At 50.6% G+C, this 20,132-nt stretch overlaps 1 protein-coding gene across 6 annotated transcripts; it reads right to left on the bottom strand.

The window, feature by feature from the left end:
* Positions 1-4,100: 4,100 nt before the first annotated feature.
* Positions 4,101-19,399, bottom strand: CCDC42 (coiled-coil domain containing 42). 6 transcript variants are annotated; one of them, XM_057535134.1, is made up of 10 exons: positions 19,230-19,399; positions 18,465-18,611; positions 16,821-16,936; positions 16,422-16,527; positions 16,020-16,124; positions 13,420-13,617; positions 8,997-9,218; positions 8,715-8,873; positions 6,009-6,055; positions 4,101-4,323 (listed from the first exon to the last, which is right to left on the bottom strand). In XM_057535134.1, the coding sequence occupies exons 3-9, from the start codon at positions 16,901-16,903 to the stop codon at positions 6,014-6,016; spliced, it is 915 nt and encodes a 304-aa protein (XP_057391117.1). In that variant the 5' UTR covers positions 16,904-16,936; positions 18,465-18,611; positions 19,230-19,399; the 3' UTR covers positions 4,101-4,323; positions 6,009-6,013. The 6 variants fall into 6 exon arrangements, with proteins under 6 accessions (XP_057391117.1, XP_057391120.1, XP_057391115.1 ...); XM_057535137.1 differs by lacking the exon at positions 6,009-6,055; XM_057535132.1 differs by lacking the exon at positions 4,101-4,323 and adding an exon at positions 18,803-18,933 and having other exon boundaries at positions 5,345-8,873.
* Positions 19,400-20,132: the final 733 nt, after the last annotated feature.

Here is a 20,132-nt window from a genome sequence, read left to right as displayed (position 1 = left end):
TTTATACAGCAGGTTCTTATCAGTTATCCATTTTATACATATTAGTGTATACATGTCAATCCCAATCTCCCAATTCATCACACCACCCCCACCGCTTTCCCCCTTGGTGTCCATACGTTTGTTCTCTACGTCTGTGTCTCTCTTTCTGCCCTGCAAACCGGTTCATCTGTACCATTTTTCTAGGTTCCACATATATGCGTTAATATACGATTTGTTTTTCTCTTTCTGACTTACTTAACTCTGTATGAGTCTCTAGATCCATCCACGTCTCTACAAATGACCCAATTTCGTTCCTTTTTATGGCTGAGTAATATTGCATTGTATATATGTACCACACCTTCTTATAGGTACTTATTTATTTATTTATTTAATTTTTGGCTGCGTTGGGTTTTCGTTGCTGTGCGCGGGCTTTCTCTGGTTGCGGCGAGCGGGGGCTACTCTTCGTTGCGGTGTGCGGGCTTCTCATTGCAGTGACTTCTCTTGCTGCGGAGCACAGGCTGTAGGCTCGCAGGCTTCAGTAGTTGCAGCACGCAGGCTCAGTAGTTGTGGCTTGTGGGCTCTAGAGCACAGGCTCAGTAGTTGTGGCGCACAGGCTTAGTTGCTCCGTGGCATGTGGGATCTTCCTGGACCAGGGCTCGAACCCGTGTCCCCTGCATTGGCAGGCGGATTCTTAACCACTGCGCCAGCAGGGAAGTCCCCCACATCTTCTTTATCCATTCGTCTGTCGATGGGCATTTAGTTTGCTTCCATGACCTGGCTATTGGAAATACTGCTGCAATGAACATTGGGGTGCATGTGTCTTTTTGAATTATGGTTTTCTCTGGGTATATGCCCAGTAGTGGGATTGCTGGATCATAGGGTAATTCTCTTTTTAGTTTTTTAAGGAACCTCCATACTGTTCTCCATAGTGGCTGTATCAATTTACATTCCCACCAACAGTGCAAGAGGGTTCCCTTTTCTCCACACCCTCTCCAGCATTTGCTGTTTGTAGATTTTCTGATGATGCCCACTCTAACTGGTGTGAGGTGATACCTCATTGTAGTTTTGATTTGCATTTCTCTAATAATTAGTGATGTTGAGCAGCTTTTCATGTGCTTCTTGGCCATCTGTATGTCTTCTTTGGAGAAATGTCTGTTTAGGTCTTCTGCCCATTTTTGGATGGGGTTGTTTGTTTTTTTAATATTGAGCTGCATGAGCTGTTTATATATTTTGGAGATTAATCCTTTGTCCGTTGATTCGTTTGCAAATATTTTCTCCCGTTCTGAGGGTTGTCTTTTCATCTTGTTTGTAGTTTCCTTTGCTTTGCAAAAGCTTTGAAGTTTCATTAGGTCCCATTTGTTTATTTTCGCTTTTATTTCCATTACTCTAGGAGGTGGATCAAAAAAGATCTTGCTGTGATTTATGTCATAGAGTGTTCTTCCTATGTTTTCCTCTAAGAGTTTTATAGCGTCCAGTGTTACATTTCCTCTCACTGTCTTTAAAAACCCTTGCCTGAAAGCCACCAGGGTGTTTGGGTTTTCTGAGCATGAGTTGCCCGTTCGCTTTGCTTGGCATCCTGCAAATAAACCCTGCTTTTGCTGCAAACACCCGCTGTCAGAGCTTGGCTTTCTGCGCTGCCAGCACAGGAGTCCTTGCTCGGTTACATTCCAATCCCTTCCAGAGAGAAGTCCCTTCGGCAGGGGACAGCCAGCCCCACTCCCCTCCCCTTTCCCTCACCTGTGAAGCAGATGACGGTCGTGTGGAGGCTTGGGGACGTGGCAGCTTGGCCAGGCTGTGCTGTGTTCCCCAGAATGCCTTTTCCGGGGTGTTTCTAAGGAGCAGGGGTCACAGAGGCTCCAGTGAGAGGCTTGATGGCAGAGGTGGAGGCTCCCACCCGCTGTCCCTGCACTGCCCACTCCCCTCATTCGTGGGAGGCCGTGGCCCCAGCTGTTCCTCCCTCCCTGGACCCTCTTGCAGCGTTTCCGGCTCCTGGGCCAAGTGTGGGTGCTCAGCTCCGTGATCCAGTTCCAGCTTCTACAGACGCCCACCCCAAGAACTACCATGGGTTTCTGTCCATCCTCATGGGCCCAGCTTGTGAGTGTGGATTCCGACTCACTCTCCATCTCCCCCACTTTACGTCCATATTTCTTTCCCAGCTACTCCCCGTCCTTGGGCTTCAAGCTCCAGCATCCGTGGGAAGAGGACAGGTGTGCAGAGACTGCTCGACTGGCAGCCTCCCTGCCCGGGGTCGAATCCCCTGAACAAAGCCGCTGATGTCCATCTGCATCTCCCTTCTCCTGGTGCTGCTCCTCTGACTGCATGTGGACCCTACAGGTGGCATTACTGATAGGTACGACCTCACATGGTGGGATCCCAGGTCCTTGAAAGTGTTTGGTTTACCCTAAAGTGGTGGTTCTCAAACTTGAGCTTGTATCCGAATCACCTGGAGGCCTTGTTAAAACCCAGAGGGCTTCGCCCCACCTCCAGAGCTTCCAATGCTTGGGTCTGGGATGGGGCCCGAGAATTTGCCTTTCTAATAAACTCCCAGGGCATGCTGACGCTGCTGGCAGATGGTGAACACAAAGGTGAGGGGTGACCGCGGCCCACAGCAGGATCCAGGCAGGGGTGCTACAGCAGACTCCCCTGGAGGTGATGGTCTCCCCGCAGGGCCTCTGGGATCACAGGGCCAAGGAGGAAACAAGCAGCCCTGTTCAGGCCGCCCCCTCAGCCTGCCCCTGGAGGGGAAAGCAGCCTGGTGGAGGGAGCACAGGCTGGCGGCAGGCAGACCCAATGCAACTCCCGACCCTGTCGCTGGAGCCCGTGTCCTTGGGCAAGTGTCCTGTTTGGTAATTCAGGTGTTAATGGTGCCACACGGTTCTCACCGGGACGATGTATGTGAAACATATGCTCAATAAACGGTGCTCTTGGGCGCCCCTGGTGGCGCAGTGGCTGAGAGTCCGCCTGCCAATGCAGGGGACACGGGTTCGAGCCCTGGTCTGGGAGGATCCCACGTGCCGCGGAGCAACTGGGCCCGTGAGCCACAGCTGCTGAGCCTGCACGTCTGGAGCCTGTGCTCCGCAACAAGAGAGGCCGCAACAGTGAGAGGCCCGCGCACCGCGATGAAGAGTGGCCCCCGCTTGCCACAACTAGAGATAGCCCTCGCATAGAAACGAAGACCCAACACAGCCAAAAAAATTAAATAAATAAATAAATAAATAAGTCAGGAGCTCTTAAAAAAAATGTAAAGTAAAAATACAGATATTTGAAAAAAAAATACAGATAAATATGAGAAGATCTTGGCAACTTCTCCGACACAATCACCTGTCCCAAACACAATTGCTGAAACAAGTACCATTCAGAAACCTGCAGGCCCTTTGGATGTTCATTTAAATAAGATGAAAACTTAATTATCAGTGCAAATTCAATCACTGCTGTGTGGGATTGGGTATATGATTGGTCAGCAAAAAAAAAAATAAAAAATAAAAAAATGAACGTTGCTCTTTCAGTCCAGTCCCTGACCTGCCTTTTGCCATTGACGATCGATAACAGTGCCGTTGAGTTTTTGACCGTTAAGTGCGAGACTTCACATTTACCGCCACTCAGTTTAGTTTTGCTGGTTTGAGGCCATCATTCCAGCCTGCTAAGATGCTGTCGCCTGGCAACCTGCCTGCTATTCCTACATCAGCGTTGCTGATACCGTATCGCATGTCTTAGGGTCCAGCGGGGGCAGGACGGCAGGGCTTCCTCCCGAGGTCAGGGAAGAGAGAGTTCCTAACTTACCACTTCCGGTGCTCTGACCCAGGAAGCTGCCTTCATGGTTTCTAGTGAGTCTCTGCACCCCAACTGGAAACACCAACTTAAAAAAAAAATGGAAGTGGTAGAGGAAAGAAGGGCCCTATGTACTCACCCCGCTGTGTGTTGCCACGTGGATACTTCCTGTGTAAACTGCAAAGCCTAAGAGATACCAGACCTGGGCAGCCTAAGTGACCAGCTTCAAGAGGGGGTGCCTTGCGGGATTCTCCCCTCAGTGGACCCTCTTCCCCGTGAATAAACCAGCAAAAAGAGAGAGAGAACTTAGGAACAAACTTCTCATAGAATTTAATGTTTTCAGGGATGGGACGGGCTGCGGCCTGAGGGGAAAAACATGGATTTCCGAAAGGTACAGCGGTCCCAGAGGGCTGGACTGGGCTGACTGGACGGCAAGGTCACCAGGAACTTTCTCTCTCCCTTCTCTGTCTCAGAACACTCTGGAACCATGGCTGCTCCTTAAACCCGGACTTGCTGTTGCTCCTTCTTCTTCACCTCTGCCCAGATGTCTGACAGGTCCTGGATAAACTGCTGGATCTAGCAAGGCCAGGGGACCGCAGTTAATCCCAGCAGGCGACAAGCCACCCATCCAAAAATGTCCTGGCATAACCTGCTTACAAGGAGTCAGCATTTCCTGTGACCGACTTTCCCTCATTTGACAATTATTCTAGTTGACATGGAGAATGAGGCTTAGCAGACTAGAAGTGATGAACATGGATGGAGTTGGGAACCCCTAGAGGAAGACGCAGTGAAAGGATGAAGTACAGGCTGACAGTCTAACAAAGGGAGACAAAGCGAGGATCCTGAGCGGACTCGGAGGCTACACGCACTTAGCAGGAAGCGGTCAGCCAGGGTCAGGGCAGACGGCTCTCCACTATTTAAAAGCCTTCAAGGAGGTCATTTGCTTGAAACCCAGAACTGATGCTCGTTATGATAATCTTGAGTCATCAAAGGAAGTTTAAATTCTATTCACTAACTTTTGTTGTAAAGAACATGCAATCAGTATGACACAGTGGAAAAAGCACAGCCTCACAAGTCAGAAGACCTGGGGTCCTGCAACCTAAGCACCCATCAGCAGACGAATGGATAAAGAAGACGTGGTATACACACACACACACACACACACACAATGGAATATTACTTGCCATAAAAAAGAATGAAATAATGCCATTTGCAGGAACATGGATGGACCTAGAGATTATCATACTAAGTGAAGTAAGTCAGACAAAGACAAATATTATATGATATCGCTTATATGTGGAATCTAAAAAATAGTACAAATGAACTTATTTACAACACAAAAACAGACTCACAGACATAGAAAACAAACTTACGGTTAACAAAGGGGAAAGTGGGGGGAGGGATAAATTGGGCATATGGGATTAACAGATGCACACTATCATATATAAAACAGAGAAACAATAAGGATTTACTGTAGAGCACAGGAAACTATATTCAATATCTTATAAAAAACTATAATGGAAAAAAATTGGAAAAAAGAGAATATGGATATATATATATATATATATATATATGTATAAATAATCACTTTGCTGTACATCTGAAACTACCACAATATTGTAAACCAACTATACTTCAATTTAAAAAAGGATGACGACCTGGGGTCCTCTGGGGAAATCACTTCATCTTTCTGGGACTCAGTTTCTTTATCTTTAAAAAGGGAAGAGGGAGAAAAGGTTGGCCTAGATGGCCTTTAAGATCTCAGTCCTAAAATTTCTCCTTTTCAAGAATGTTCCTAAAGATGGGGCTACACAGACTGTCCAACACTCTCAAAAACCCAGTTAGTTGCTAATACTGTTACTATTACCTACATAATTCCTATTTTGCAAGAGAGGAAAGAAACAAACAGTGACTGAATTAGAGCAACTTTCCCAAGGTTACAGAGATGACAAGTCCAGTATTTCCCAAACTATGTTCTTGTAGTAAGTAATCACCTACCCCAAAAAGGGTCTGTGGTCAAGTAAGTTTTAGAAACTTTACCTGCGGGACTTCCCTGGTGACGCAGTGGTTAAGAATCCGCCTGCCAATGCAGGGAACACGGGTTCGAGCTCTGTTCCGGGAAGATCCCACATGCCGTGAAGCAACTAAGCCCGTGCGCCACAACTACTGAAGCCCACGCACCTAGAGCCCGTGCTCCGCAACAAGAGAAGCCACTGCAATGAGAAGCCCGCGCACCGCAACAAAGAGTAGCCCCCGCTCACCGCAACTAGAGAAAGCCCGCGCACAGCAACGAAGACCCAACGCGGCCCTAAATAAATAAATAAATATTTTTTAAAAAAGAAAAAAAAAGAAACTTTACCTGCTTGGAGAGTCTCAGGGCAGAACCATAGCAAAGGCACTGTGAAGTCCTGTATTTTAAAACCAGCCAACTTTGTTTAACTTGAGTTTTCTAAATTTTTTAGACCGTAGAGTCCACTTATTTCCCTGGAGGAAACTTACTACCATCTTGGGATTCTAGGATTTGCCAAGCATGGTTTGGAAAACGCTGCTCCAGACAGTTTGGGCTTTATTCAGAAATAATAATGCTCGACCTTCCGCACACAGTACACTGAACACAAATCGTCTTGGCCTTTTGCAAAATCACTTTCCCTGAGTGGTACCTTGTTCCTGATTCTAAATAAGTGGTTGCTTTCTGAAGCCCATGCGTGGATCTGTTGGAGGAACACTGATGAGAACATCATTCACTGAGTGTCTCTGAAGCCTCCTTGAAAATTTTCAGCTAGAGGTTAAGTGCTGGGAAAGTTTTGCTCTTTCTGAAGAAACCATGTGTTTTCTTATTTTGGTACAAGAACTACGTGTTGCTTTTCCTTCTGGTTACCAGGAAGCTCAGAGCCAACTACTGTCCCTGTTGAACCACTGTCCTCTGTAATCCAAGAATCCAGAGTCCATACGTCTCTCTCTTGCCTTGACCTCAGATTTTAACTTATATTTTCCCAGGTCTTTATTTTTCTTTTTTCAGGCTACTTAATCATGTGTGTGTAGGCTCATATCCTACAGGAATGAAGTGGAATATTTAAAAATAACATTTGAGCAATATGAGGAATTCCTATCGAAGCAAATCAAGGTTGAGAACAGGAATTCCCTGGTAGTCCAGTGCTTAGGACTCGGCACTTTCACTGCTCAATGCTGGGGGCCTGGGTTCGATCCTTGGTGGGGGAACTAAGATCCCACAAGCCGTGCAGCCAAAAAAAAAAGAGGTTGAGAGGGAGTCCAAAAGCTCAGAATTTGGAGTGGATGCACTGTAAGCTATGGTCTGAGCAGGCGATGCTCGGTCAGGGCCCATGGGCTGGAGATCACCACCTCCTGCCCCATCTTTCTTTACAACAGCTAAAGGAGAGGGATCTGAGGACGGCTGGGCGTCCTGAGACCCTACTGCCGGGGAGAGGGGTCTGCAAGGCCAAAACTCTTTTTATAATAATACTAAGATGTTACTTGTCTTTTTTGCTCTTATTTTCTCAAGAGTCTACAGGGGCTTTTACCAGAGTGGGATGTTCCCGGGGCGTAGGCTATCACGACAGGCTGAATGCAGAAGCAGGTGTGAGAATCCACCTGTCCTCCAGGAAGCCAGGCATTCAAGGGATTTGCAAGTGTCAAATAATGCCACTCATCCCATAAAATACTTTTTGAAAATGTGTTTTTCATTAAAAATGCTATTTGTGTTCATGTGCCTCTTACTGTCATTTTTAAATGAATTATTTTTAATTTTTCTGCTTGAGTTTCTAATAAGGTAAACATCAGTTGATAGAACCCATATAAACAAAAGCTCTTTGAGGGTCTTCAATAAATTTTATGAGTGTAAAGGTATCCTGCTACCAAAAAAGTTTGAGGATCGCTATTTCAGAACAACTTTGCTTACAAATTCCCTTTACAGTCTTTGGACTGTTAATAATTCTGCTCTAATATGCCTTACGATGCAGGCTGATTCTTTGGTTTAAGGAAATCCTACTTCCTGGCTGGTCAGTGGGTGAAATTCTTTACATTTCATGAGTTTCACCTTTTTTTTTTTTTTTAAACAGAGGAAGCACCTCTCAGTCAATTGCTTTTATCGGCTTGTGCTTCATAGTCATTCACCAAATACTTATTGAGTGCCTGCTATCTGCCTGGCATTGTTCTAGATGCTGGGGATACAGCAGGGAACAAAGCAAACAGAAATCCCAGCCTTTAGGAGCCTACTTTCTACTATTTCATGGCCGAGCTAAAGGCTTTTTTGCCAAAAAGGATAAATAATTAGTCATGGTTCTCTGCATGTTACAAGAAGCACGGCTAATGCATCTGCTGGTGCAGTTTCCCAAATCGCGGGATGCGGGTACCTTTGGTCAGAAGTGAGACAATTTCAGGTGGCACACGGATATGGCATCCAATAGCTTTGAATCATACAGTGAAAAAGTCATTTCCTTTCAATTACTTCAAAGAGAAAACCTCAGAATGGTACTAATATGACTCTGACACTTCCCTGCCCTTGCTGATTTCCCTCCCCGCACCACCCGCCCATTTTCTCTTTTCCCCAAGCGTGGGGGTCAGTCACAAGCCTTCAGCATCTCACTAGAACTTAATAAGACTGTTTCGTGTAACTAATGAATGCAGTAGTGGGTCCCTGCTACTGCCCGTGTTGATTGGGGCCAACAGAGCCTTAGCGCTAATGCAGTGGTTCTCAAAGTGTGGAACCCAGACCAGCACCATCACCTGGAACCTTGCTGAAAATGGAAATTCGTGGCTTTTCATCTCAGACCCACCGAGTCTGAGACTCCGGGGGTGGGATCCAGCAATATGCCCCAGTCCCCAGGTGATTCTGATGCTGTGAAAGTTTGAGAACCACTACTCTGTAGTAATCATGCCTCTGCTCAACCCATGGAGAACCGTCGTGGTTCAGTCGAGCCAGCTGGTCGGGCACTTGGGCCTCCTCTTACCGTGTCCAGCTGTTTGTGTGTGTCCTCCAGGGACACGAGGCTCGCCTCCTTCAACTGCTTGCTCACGATCTGGAAGAGGTTCAGCGTTGCCATCTTAATGGTACCAAGCAAGAGGGTCTTCTTGGCGGCGGTGTTCTGGATGTGTGCCCAGCGAGATTCCTGGGGAGGAGAATGAGGGCGGGGCGTGAGCGCTAGGAGAGAGAGTGTGTGTGCGTCTGTGTGTGTGTGTGTGTGTGTGTGTGTGTTTGTGTGTCCCTTACCCACCCACCCCGGGGCGCTCACCCAGATGATGACGTCGCTGCGGGCGCGGTCGAAGCGCATCTGCAGGCGCGCCAGCTCGTTGTTGTGCTGCAGGATCTCGTCGTCCTTCTCCTCCTTGTAGCGCGCCAGCTGGGCCTTGGCGCGCTCGACCTTCTCCTGGCCCTCCTGCGCCGACTGCATGAGGTCCTGGTGCATGCTCACCAGCGTCTTATAGCGCGCGATCACCTCGTGGATCTCTTCGAACTGCGGCGGGGATGGGCGGGGGGCGGGGGCGGCGGGGGGGCGGGAAGGGACGGACTCGGACCAGTGCACCACCGCCCCTGGGGCCCGACCCCACTCTGCGCCCTCCACTCCCAGCCTTGATGCCTCTGCCCGGCAGGGAGGCCCTGGGCCAAGGGGCAGAGGCTGTGAGGCCCTTAGAGTCCCCCTGCGCTCCTCCTGAGTTGGTATGGGCCGTGGGCCACGTGTTGGGAGCACGTGCATCTAGACCCAGGGCACGCAGTCTTGCCTGCAGGTTATTAGAATCACCTGGGAGCTTTAACAAAGACACGTGCCAGGCTCCACCCTCAGAGACCCGGATTAATAAACTGCTCTGAAGGTTCCCCAGCTGAACAGGAGATAAGAGAGCCAGACCCTGCTTTTAGGAAGCCTTACAACTTGGGGTGGCCGGGTAGGACAGACGGACAAGTAAATAGTCAGTTACAACGCAGAGTGCTAAGCCCGCTCGGCGACTGGGGGATGGGCTGCAGGCGACGGCTGGGCAGTATCTCCAGCCTGGTGCTCATTTGTTCAGCAGGGGCTGAGGCCTCCCTCCGGCGGGGGCTGGAGAGGGTGGGTGCCAGTGGGGCAGGTGGCTGGCCAGGCTCAGCTGCCCCGTCTGCCACAGTGCAGGGCCACGCTGCTCTGGCCCTAACTCAGCAGAACGGGAGCCCTGTAACCCTTCCTCTCTAGAAGGCACTGTGAGCACCAGCTCCAGCATGCCAACTCACGTCCCTGGGGGGTTATCAACACGTGACTTCCAGCCACCCAGGGGACACTCCCTGAGTTGTCTCTCCATCTCATGACATTTCCAGTGATGGACTGGTGTTCCGGGAACTGGCCTTTCCCCAATTACATCCTCTGTGGGCAAGGCCCACTTAACCCAGCATTAGAGGAGATGGGGACAGCCAGAAGAGGCTTCCTCAGGAAAAGGATGGTTAAAATGAGACCAGAGGTATGAAGAGAAGATGGGCAGGCCAAGGCAGGTGGGGGAAAGTGAGGAAGTAGTACAGGTAGACGGAACAGCCTGGGTGAAGATGATGGGGTATGTGTGGCATATCCAGGATGAGCAAGAGAGTTTAATACGAATGGCCTGAGTTCAAGATGGGGAGGGAGAGATCACCCTGGAGAAGTTAAAAAAGTGCCCAGTAAACCCTGAGGAGTGTGAACTTCATCCATTGAAGGAGAGAGCAGAGAGAGAACCTCCGGTCTGCATTTCTGAGAGATGCAATGGTATACAACAGCTAAAACGAATGGGATACATCAGAGCAACCAGGAGCACCTCTCCCAAACTGAACGCTGATGTCAAAAGGTCTCAGGTGCCAACTTGAAGAGGCTCCCACTGTCCAAAGATGGGACCCTTTGAACATCAGTAAGAATAAGTGCAAAGGATTGAACCATATCAAATGTGTTGTTCGCAGTGATACTAACAACATTACAGGGCACTTTTCAGAGGATGCTGGAGAACCAGCTCATTGTTCTGAAGACTGTAAATAAAGAGTCAAGCATTTAACAAGATTTTTCTTTAAGGCCCACCTAGTCATCAAACAGTTGATGACGGGAAAATTCTCTTTATGAAGTCCTTTTCTTGATGGTAGTATTCTAGCTAATATATGAAGAGGGGGACTTAGAACATTTCCAGCACCCTAGAAGGATCTTTGGCCCCCTTTCAGTCAGTATCTGCCCCGAGGAAACCAGAATTGTGACTTCTATCCCCAAAGATTCATTTTACCTATTTTAAAACATATCAGTGGAATCATACAGTATGTCCTCTTTCATGTCTGGCTTCTTTTGATCAGCATAGTAATAATGTCTGGGACACTGGAGAAACACATCAACCAAATGCAGTTCGGGGACCTTATTTGGACCCCGATTGGAACAAACCAGCTGTACAAAAAGCATTTGTGCAATAACTGGGGAAATTTTGACGTCGGCTGGATATAGGTATTGTGGCTATGTTAAAAAGAGCTCTTTTAGAGCCATATAATGAAATACTGATGGATGAAAAAAATATCATTTGCATCAAAATGGCAGAGATGGGGATCTGACAATGAGCTTATGATTGCTGGAATTAGGTGATGAGTAATGGGCATTCAATAGACTATTTTCTCTGCTTTTGTATATGTCTGAAATTTCCCATGATACAAAGTTTTTGTTTTTTTTTAAATCATTGATTGGAAAAAAGAAGCCATAAAAGGACATGTACATACTATTCATAGTTTATGGATAATGTAAACTGTGGCCCAAAATAATAACAACAAGCCTGATAATGAGAAGCTTAAAAATCTGGATTACTGGTTACCTCTGAGGAGAGGAGAAGAATGGTGTTTGGAAGGGGGGCACACTGGGGGTTTCAATTACCAGTTATGTTTTATTTTAGAAAAAAAGGGGCAAATTGGGGGAAATACTAAGATTTGACGAAGCTGTGGTGAGTACTTGGGTGCTGTTATATATTTATGTATACTTTTCAGTACACTTAAAATATTTTGAAAGCAATAAAGGACGAGGAAAGAGAAAGAGATTGGGATCCCACTGGCTGTAGAATGCTGGACAGACTGGTGGCGAGGAATAACGCAGAGCTGAACTCCTGATGAGGTACATTGGTGGTCTGGATGAGGAAGGGGCAGGGGCTGGATTCCAGAAATACTTAGGAGGCAGAATAGACCAGATCTGCTGATTGATGGCTGTGGGGAGGGAGGGAGAAGGAGGAGGAGTCCAGGAAGAAGCCGGAGTTCTGGCGAGGCTGTGGGTGGGTGGTCTTGCCATTCACCGGCACCGGACCCATCAGCAGCGGCGCTGGCCTGGGGATGGCAGGAAGCAGTTGTGGACTCAATAAATTAGATGTAGGGGCCTGAAGCTTAGGAGGGAGCTCCAGGCCAGAGAGATGCAGGCCAATCTCCTCCATTCTAAGACACATTTTACTAGCTCTAAATTTGAGTCGTGTCCTATAATCTATCTGCTGCTTTAATATACTAGTCTTCTCTCACTCCCCCACCTCCTCCAAAACCCAATTATTAAATGGACAATTTATCATACAGTAGGTAGTACCTTAGAATGCAGGAAGTAACACAGACTTGGGACTCACGCATAAATAAATTAGGTTAGTGGTTCTATATGGAAATTGCCAGGACTTTTTAAAAAGTTGTGCATCCTTTGTCTCCCTGTGCCCCCCACAGGACATGGATTCACACCCCAGAGGGCATACCTCATACCTCTCTCCACCCTGGTGAAGGGCGGGCCCTGCTGCTGTCACATGGGAGGATGGGGGACATAGGTGGATGGCCGTTGACATGGGTGACATCCATCAGAGGGAGAAAAGTGCAGGGTGTGGGACAAAGACCCGAGGAACTTAAGGAGGAGGAGCCCCAGAGGAGCCTGAGGAGGAGGGGCCAGAGGTAGCCTGAAAGTAGAAGGAGGGAGGAGTCCCAGAGGAAAGGGCACAGGTATGTTTCAAGCAGGAGCATGGACAGTGTCAAATGCTCCAGAAAGCATGGGTGGGCAGAGGGCAGACAAGTTCCCTTAGCTCTGGCAACAAGGCAACTTTCTGAAGAGCAGTTGTCAGTGGCTTTGTGGGGCCCACCGAAGGGTGGTTAGAAGCAAGGGCTCTGCCACTTACAAGCTGTGCATCCCTGAGCAGGTTACCTAACCTCTCTGAGCCTCCACTTCTTCCTCGTAACAGGGTGAAATGATGGCTTTCCTCTGGGGGCTAGTGAGTGGACTGAGCAAGGCTACGCTTGCAGCACCCACCCAGCCCAGGGCCCAGCACATGCTAAGCGCCCAGCTCTGCACAAGGCTGGCGCTTTCTCTGCCCATTTATTCTCAAGTAAACTAAAGAACACCAGGGAGGAGGGGAAGCAGGGAGAGTGTGGGTCACATCCGACGCAGGCCAAGCTGATCGTTGGTGCTCCAAAACAAAACCTCGCTCCTAGACACAGAGACGGGACCCACGTAGAGACAGGTCCACAAATGTCACGCACACAGACAAAGATACACCACCAGGTCCCCACCCTTGAGAAATGAGTCCAGCCTCGCCAGGGGCCTCTGCCAGCTGCCCTCCTTGGCTGGAGGCCTCTCCCCAGAGCAGGTGACCATCCGTGCCGAGGGGCCCCAATCCCCCCAGAGCCCAGGCCCCTGGGGAAGAGTAGGTGGGCCTGGAACCTCCCACCCGCCTCAGCCCTCCACGCACCTCGGAGTTCTCCACCACCTTCTCCAGGTACTTGTTGAAGATGGAGTATTCCTGCAGCTTGGCGCTCAGCCGCTGGTGCTCCAGCCGCAGGGCCGCCATCTCCTGCTTGGCCTTGGCCAGCTCGCGCGTGCACTGCTTCTTGAGTTCTCGCTCCTTGTTGGCCTTCTTCAGGGCCCGGATCCGTTTCTGGTCGTTCTCCTGGGGCCAGGGAGGTGATGCCCGTGGGGCGTGGGTCCTGCCCTCCCTGGGGCCCAGGCTGGTGGGGCTCCCACAAGGCCTCTGTCCACCCTGAGGGTGGACGGGGGTGGCCAGGCTGCCCATGTGGTGGATGAGGTGTAAGGAAGAGCATCTCCAGGGTTATGTGAAGCTGGTTGAGGGGCTTTCTATGGACTGAGGAGGCTGAGAGGACAGAGATTTAATCCAACATCAGAAGGTGGCCTTATGGGGACGAGACAGGAAGTGATCCTGACTCTGCGGGATTTGAGCTCTGGAAGCCCCATGCCCCACTGGGCTCAGTGTCTGGAGAGAACTCAAACCCGGGGAAGGCTGGGAAAATCTTCTGATAAAGTTTCCGTCTCTATTCTTTTTTTTTTTTTTGGCCGCGCCGCTCCTCTCGCGGGATCCTAGTTCCCCGATCAGGGATCGAACCGGAGCCCCCTGCAGAGGAAGCGCGGAGTCCTAACCGCTGGACCACCGGGGAAGGTCCCTCATCTCTATCCTTAGTGGTGGCCATTTGTCACAGGGCAGAGTCCTGGGCCCAGACTTGGGGAGCCCAAATTTACTCCTGATTTGGTGCCTCAGCTTCTCCAATTGTAGAAATGAGAGGCAGGAGCCCCTCTCTTCCTTTCAAAAGCTGAGGCAACCCTGCTGGAGCTCTAGGGAGACGAGCTAGGAGGTGGGCCCAGTCCGGAGGGCCTGGTGGGGCAAGGCCATTCCAGAGAAGATGTTCCTGTAGCTCAAGCCTGGCATCAGGCGGGGACAGGAGGAGATGATGCAGGCAGTTCAATGCCCAGAAAGAAAGACATGAGGCTCAGCTGCTGCAATTGGGCTGATCCCGTCCTCCTTCCTTCCTTGGGAGGACAAACTCTCCTCCCAAGATGAGGGGCAGACCTCTCACACCGCATGTGTGTAGCTCCTTTCCCCCTTCAGGGGCTGCGGTGATTCCACACAGGTGGGTGCCTGTGGTGGTGGCATTTGGAAGACATGGAAGAAGGCACCCGGAGGATTGGCATTCTGCCCTGTGGGTCCAGGAGAGGACAGAGGGGCCCCAAACCAGTGGTTTCCAAGTCCAGCTGGGCATCACAATCCCCTGGGGATACTTTTAACAATACAGTCGACTGGGCCTGACCTCAGGCCTGCTGAAAGCAAGGAGAGGGGAGGGGCCCAGGGTCCGTATCTGTAACAAGGTCTCCAGGATTCTGACGATTTGCGGAACCCCTCACCCCCAAATCTCCTGCCACCCCAAGCACTCCATGAGCTTTTCTCTGGCCAGTAAGGAAGACTGGACCTCTGGAGAATAATGCCTGGACCATCAGCTTCCTTTCCCACCTGGTTTAGGCACAGAGAGAGACAGAGATGCTTGAGAACAGGACTGCCCTGTAGCAGAGGCCAGAGGTTACCCCCTGGGGCTGGGCCAGCCCTTCAAGGCTCAGCAGGTGCCCGGTTGGAGCCAGTCTGGAGAAATCTGGATTTTAAAATGGTTAAATCCCTCCTCTCAGGACACACTGAGAGGGGTTGTCTCGGAGGGGACTCCAGTACCTGGTTCTTCAGTGCCCCCTGCCTGGGCCTTCAGTGCAAGGATGGAGGGGTAGGGTCAGCTGGGGGGACTAAAACCCTGTCTGGGGGCTTCCCTGGTGGCGCAGTGGTTGAGAATCCGCCTGCCAATGCAGGGGACACGGGTTCGATCCCTGGTCCAGGAAGACCCCACATGCCGCAGAGCAACTAAGCCCATGTGCCACAACTACGGAGCCTGTGCTCTAGAGCCCACGAGCCACAACTACTGAGCCCATGGCCACAACTACTGAAGCCCACGCACCTAGAGCCCGTGCTCTGCAATGAGAAGCCACCGCAATGAGAAGCCCGCGCACTGCAATGAAGAATAGCCCCTGCTCGCCACAACTAGAGAAAGCCCGCACGCAGCAGCGAAGACCCAACACAGCCAAAAATAAATAAATTAAATAAATAAATAAAAATAAAAAATAAAACCCTGTCTGATTCATCTTTGTATCCCCAAGTGCCTGGCCCTAACCATGGCACGTTCATTCATTTATTCATCATCCATCATTCATTCATTCACTGGATAAACTGTATGTGCCAACCACAGGCAAGGAAATAGGAAACAGCAATCTAGAGGGGGCAGAGACTGACAGGGCAGCAGGAAACTATCAATACAAACAGAGCAATAGGAGGGGGAGATAAAGGGGAAAGCCCCAGGCACTGGTGAGCACCAAGGAGACCTCTAACCCAGGGTGAGGAGTCAGGGAAATCGAGGATAAGGAGGGAGGGGGAAGAGGTGGAGAAGGTGGGGAGTGGGAGGAGGGGCAACTTGACCAGCTGCAGAGTGTGACACCCCTGCTTCAGCAGGCCACGCCTCTCCATACCTGGATGAACTGCTCAAACTTCTGTATGTGGGCTTTCAGCTGGGCCTCCTTGACTCCCAGCTCCTCCCAGCGCAGGTTCAGGGTTTCCATTCTGCGCTGAAATGTCTAGGGGTGAGGGGGAGCAGAGAGGTCAGGAGGACCCCCGAATGGGAACTGAGGAAGGGCCCAGCACCCCCTGCCCTAGAGCCCCTGTCCCCAGGTGCCCACTTTCCACCCCACGTCTGGTTCAGAGCAGAGCATCGCAGGACACTGGTACCCCAAGACTCGGATCCCTTCTGCGCTGTGCAGAGGAAACACAGGACCACCACCCACGACGCCTGGCTCTAGCCACCACAGAGGGCCGTCCTCAGGCTCTCCCTGAGCCCTGTGGCCCTCCCCGCATCCAACCCTTGCGTCTCCCACCTCCTTCTTCTGCTGCATGGCATGGTGCATGATCTTGGCCTCTTTCTTCTTCTCCAGTAGCCGGATGGATGGGGAGTCTGAGTGGTCCTCAAAGCTGGGGAACTTCCTGCCCAAGACACAGGCAAGAGGGACTGTGGACTCAGCGCCTGGGGCAGCCCGGGACCGGGAGGAACCCGTGGAGACAGGCACCCAGGGGGAGGGAAGGCGCCCTGCCCCATCTGAGCGAAAAGAACGCTGTGCTGAGAGGGAGAGAAGGCCGTGCCGGGGAGCAAGCTGGGGCCGGGGATGGGCGGGATTGGTGCCGGGGTGATGTGGGGTGCTGGGTTATAGGAGCGGGGGGACAGGTGGGAAGGTGGGGCGCCGGGTGGGCACGGTGGTCCCAGGCCCTCCGACACTCACTGCAGCAGCTGCAGCAGCCGTTCCCCATACTGCAACCGGAAGTACTCGGCCAGATCCTCCTCCTCCATGATGCCCAGACTCATGGCGGCGGTGACCTAACGGCCCAGCGGCCGAATCTTCACAGTGAAACGGGGGTGGCGGAGCTCAGGGGTGGTGGCAGGGCTTGCTTCTCCCCTCCTCCTGCTTTTCAGGGTCCCACAGAGGGTGGGTGTCTGAGAGATTCAGGGAAGATGGCTGCAGGCTGCCTATTGGCAGCTCAGGATGTGTCGGGAAGGTGCTGGGAGATCTGGTTACCTAGCAACAGGTCTCTGGGTTCTGTGAACCACAAGCGGAACCCAGACTTTGCCCTTTGACCCCTGTCCATACTGACCCCACTCTGGCTGGGGTCTGGCTCTCTGCTCCTGCATTTATCCCTCAGGAACTCTGGGAAGAAGTTCGGCCCGATTTGAGGCCTGATTTGATGCTGGTGCCGGGGGCCGGGGAGGCAGGGGCTGGGCGTCCACGGCTGAGAAAGGGGGCTTTTGGTAGAGGCATGTTTTTGGAGGGCAGCCCTGCCCGGGGGGGCTCCCTCCTGGGCTCAGGTGTGTGTGCGAGGGCGAGGCAGGGGGCTGGAGGAGAAAAGAACTGAAGGAAGCTGTTTAGCTGAGGCCGGGGTAGGGGTGGACAGAGGCGCATGGGGCCTGTGGGAGGAAGTTGAGAGACAAGTAGTGGGCGAAGGATGTGTAGGAGTGTATGTGTTGGGAGGGGGCTGGGGCGGGGTGCAGATAGGCGATAAGCCTGGGGACCAAAGAGGCCGTGCCCCGGAGAGATGGAGGACGCCCAGGACGAGGCCCCTCGTAGGGTAAGAGTCTCAGGGCCAGTGCCATGTTTTGAGGTTGGCGGAGTATTAAAATAGGAAGAAAGGCCGAAATGTGTTAACATAAATGTCAGATATTTTACATGTCTGCTTTCTGACGCCTGCCTTCCTTGATCCCATCAGGGCATTGTGCATCAGCTCATTTGGCGTGAGGTCCAGCGTCTAAATCTGAGACCCTGTGTGCGAGGCGGACACCCCGGGGCCCCCGCCCGGAGGTAACAGCCGTGACCTCGAGCCCGCCGCTGCCGGGCACAGGCTTCCGGGCTCCGCTGGGTTCTCTCTGCTTCCCCCGCGCACACCGGCTGCGCGGCCCGGGTCCCCTCCGGATCTGGGATGCGGAGCCGGGGTGGGGCGGGGGTCTCGGGCGGGGCAGCGTCCAAAGCCCGGCAAGTCCTCCGCGAGGCAGTGCCTGTCCTCTGGCGCCCCCTGCTGGCCGCCCGAGCCCGCCCTCAATCCCGGCCGGGGAGGAGGAGGAGACGTGGCGGGGCGCGGCCCACCCCGCCCTTTCCCATTCCCTCCCCCAAGTCTCGCCTCCAGAGCCAGCCCGGCGGGATCTGCAGAGGCAGCATGACGGCCCCCACCGCACTCAGCCACCCCCTCACCATCCCACTCCACCCTCAGCGCCTCCACCCGAGAGGGTTCTCCATCGGGAGCACCCGCAAGAAACAGACCCTCTCCTTTTTAATCCCTAGAGTTTGGCACAGCGGGGGTTTCCCTCCCTTTTCCCCCAAGAGGGTGTGTGTGTAATGCCCGTCCTTGAGGAGGAGGCTCTCTGTTTCTCGAATTACCTGCTTGCCCTGGTATTTTGACACGTCCTTGGTTGCATCTACGAATCGGGTGGTCCAGGGCCAGGTTGGTGCATACAGGCAGCTGCTAAGGCATCTTCTTCTCCTGCCGGTGTACATGCCCGTGTAGCGTTTCTGTTGCTTCTGTACCTTGTGGGAAAGTCATGAGAATCTTCATCCCCATCACCCACCATCCCTCCCTGGGGTCTAACTGCCTTTTCCAGAGCTGTGGGTCAAGATGCAGGGCTGTCTGGGATTCACAGAAGTCTGTGCTCTCCCCCACTCCTCTCCTCTTCCCTCCTTGGGTGAGCCCAGCTTTCTTACCACCCTTCACCCCCTACCTCCACTTTTCCATCTTGATATTTGCCTCGGAGGCATCTAGGAAAATCTGATGGATTTAGGTTGTCGGGAACCAATAGGCATAATATTTTCTGTTTTCTATCCTGTCTCATCCTCCCTCTGAGACAATTATCTGTTTGAAAAGGGAGAGGGGGAAAAATATCAGGAGGAAAAAAGATCTAGGTTAATGTCTCAAAAAATATTTCCTGCCATATAGACCAGCACAGTGCTAGGTACACACAGAGTACTGGGTGTGAGGAAACCACTTTTTGTCTGTTATTTTCCATGTCTTAGATTCCATGTAAGTGGAATCACACAGATAAACTATATTAAATACATTTCAAAATGGACGTTATGGAAATTCCTTGTATTGTCAACTATGTTGATGTTAGTTGTTGTAACAAACAACCTCAAGTCTCAATAGCTTACCAAGGTCCAAAGTGGATTTTCTCAGTGGGGCAGCTCTCCTGGGAGATTCTCTTCCAAGCAGTGAAAAGTGTAAGCCTCTTCCATCTCTCAGCTCCATGACCTCCAAGGTCGCTACGGAAGGGAAAGAAAGAAAGCAAAGGCCCTTCTGCTCTTAACAAACCCATTGCCATGTCCATTCACTGACCTCTGGTGGGAACCGGTCACATGACTAGTTATGTTGCAAGGGGCTAGCGATGTGGTTTAGCTGTGTTCCCAGGAGCATCAAACCAGTTCGTGCTGTACTTCTTTTGAGAATTAAAAGAATGTTTGGAAGTAAGCTGAAAGCAGAGCTTTATAGAAAAACTAATTATAGACAAAGAAAGAAAAAAACAGGCCAGTCACAATCTCAAGTATGAAAATCCTTGTAAATCAACTATACTTCAATTTAAAAAAAAAGAAAATCTTAATGAAAACATTATCAAATTTAATTTAGTGTAATGTTAAAAGAATAATTCACCAGGACCATGAATACAAAAATGGTTTAATATTAGGAAGTCTATTAATAAAATTAATTCTATCAATGTGTCTCAGGAGAAAAGACTTATGATCATTGGGATATATGCCAACAATGCATTGAAAAATTCAACATCCATCCTGATTTTTAAAATTCCAAATTATTAGTACACAAAGACACTTTATCAACATGCTAAAAAATATCTGAACCCACCAGATAACATTAAAATTTACATTAAAGACATTTTTGTTAAAGTTAGAGACATGACAGGTTTTCTTCTGTCACTACAATCATTTGACATTGTTTTGGATGCTCTGGCTATTGCAAAAAGACAAAAAAAGTTTTTTGTTTTTTTGTTTTCCTTTTTCTTTTTTTCATAATGGCAGATGCTGTGATCATGTACTGTGAAA

The sequence above is a fragment of the Balaenoptera acutorostrata genome, chromosome 20, assembly GCF_949987535.1.
Source record: "Balaenoptera acutorostrata chromosome 20, mBalAcu1.1, whole genome shotgun sequence".
NCBI lineage: Eukaryota > Metazoa > Chordata > Mammalia > Artiodactyla > Balaenopteridae > Balaenoptera > Balaenoptera acutorostrata.
This window is presented reverse-complemented; position numbering and strand designations above follow the sequence as displayed.

Excerpts from the sequence above, each read along its gene's own strand:
- CCDC42 (XM_057535137.1), bottom strand. The coding sequence starts at position 16,903 with ATGAGTCTGGGCATCATGGAGGAGGAGGATCTGGCCGAGTACTTCCGG. Across the intron at positions 13,618-16,019 it reads AGTTTGAGCAGTTCATCCAG|GAGAACGACCAGAAACGGAT; the intron begins GTATGGAGAGGC and ends CCCTGGCCCCAG. Across the intron at positions 4,324-8,714 it reads CACACAAACAGCTGGACACG|ATCCAGCAGTTTATCCAGGA; the intron begins GTAAGAGGAGGC and ends TGGCCTTGCTAG.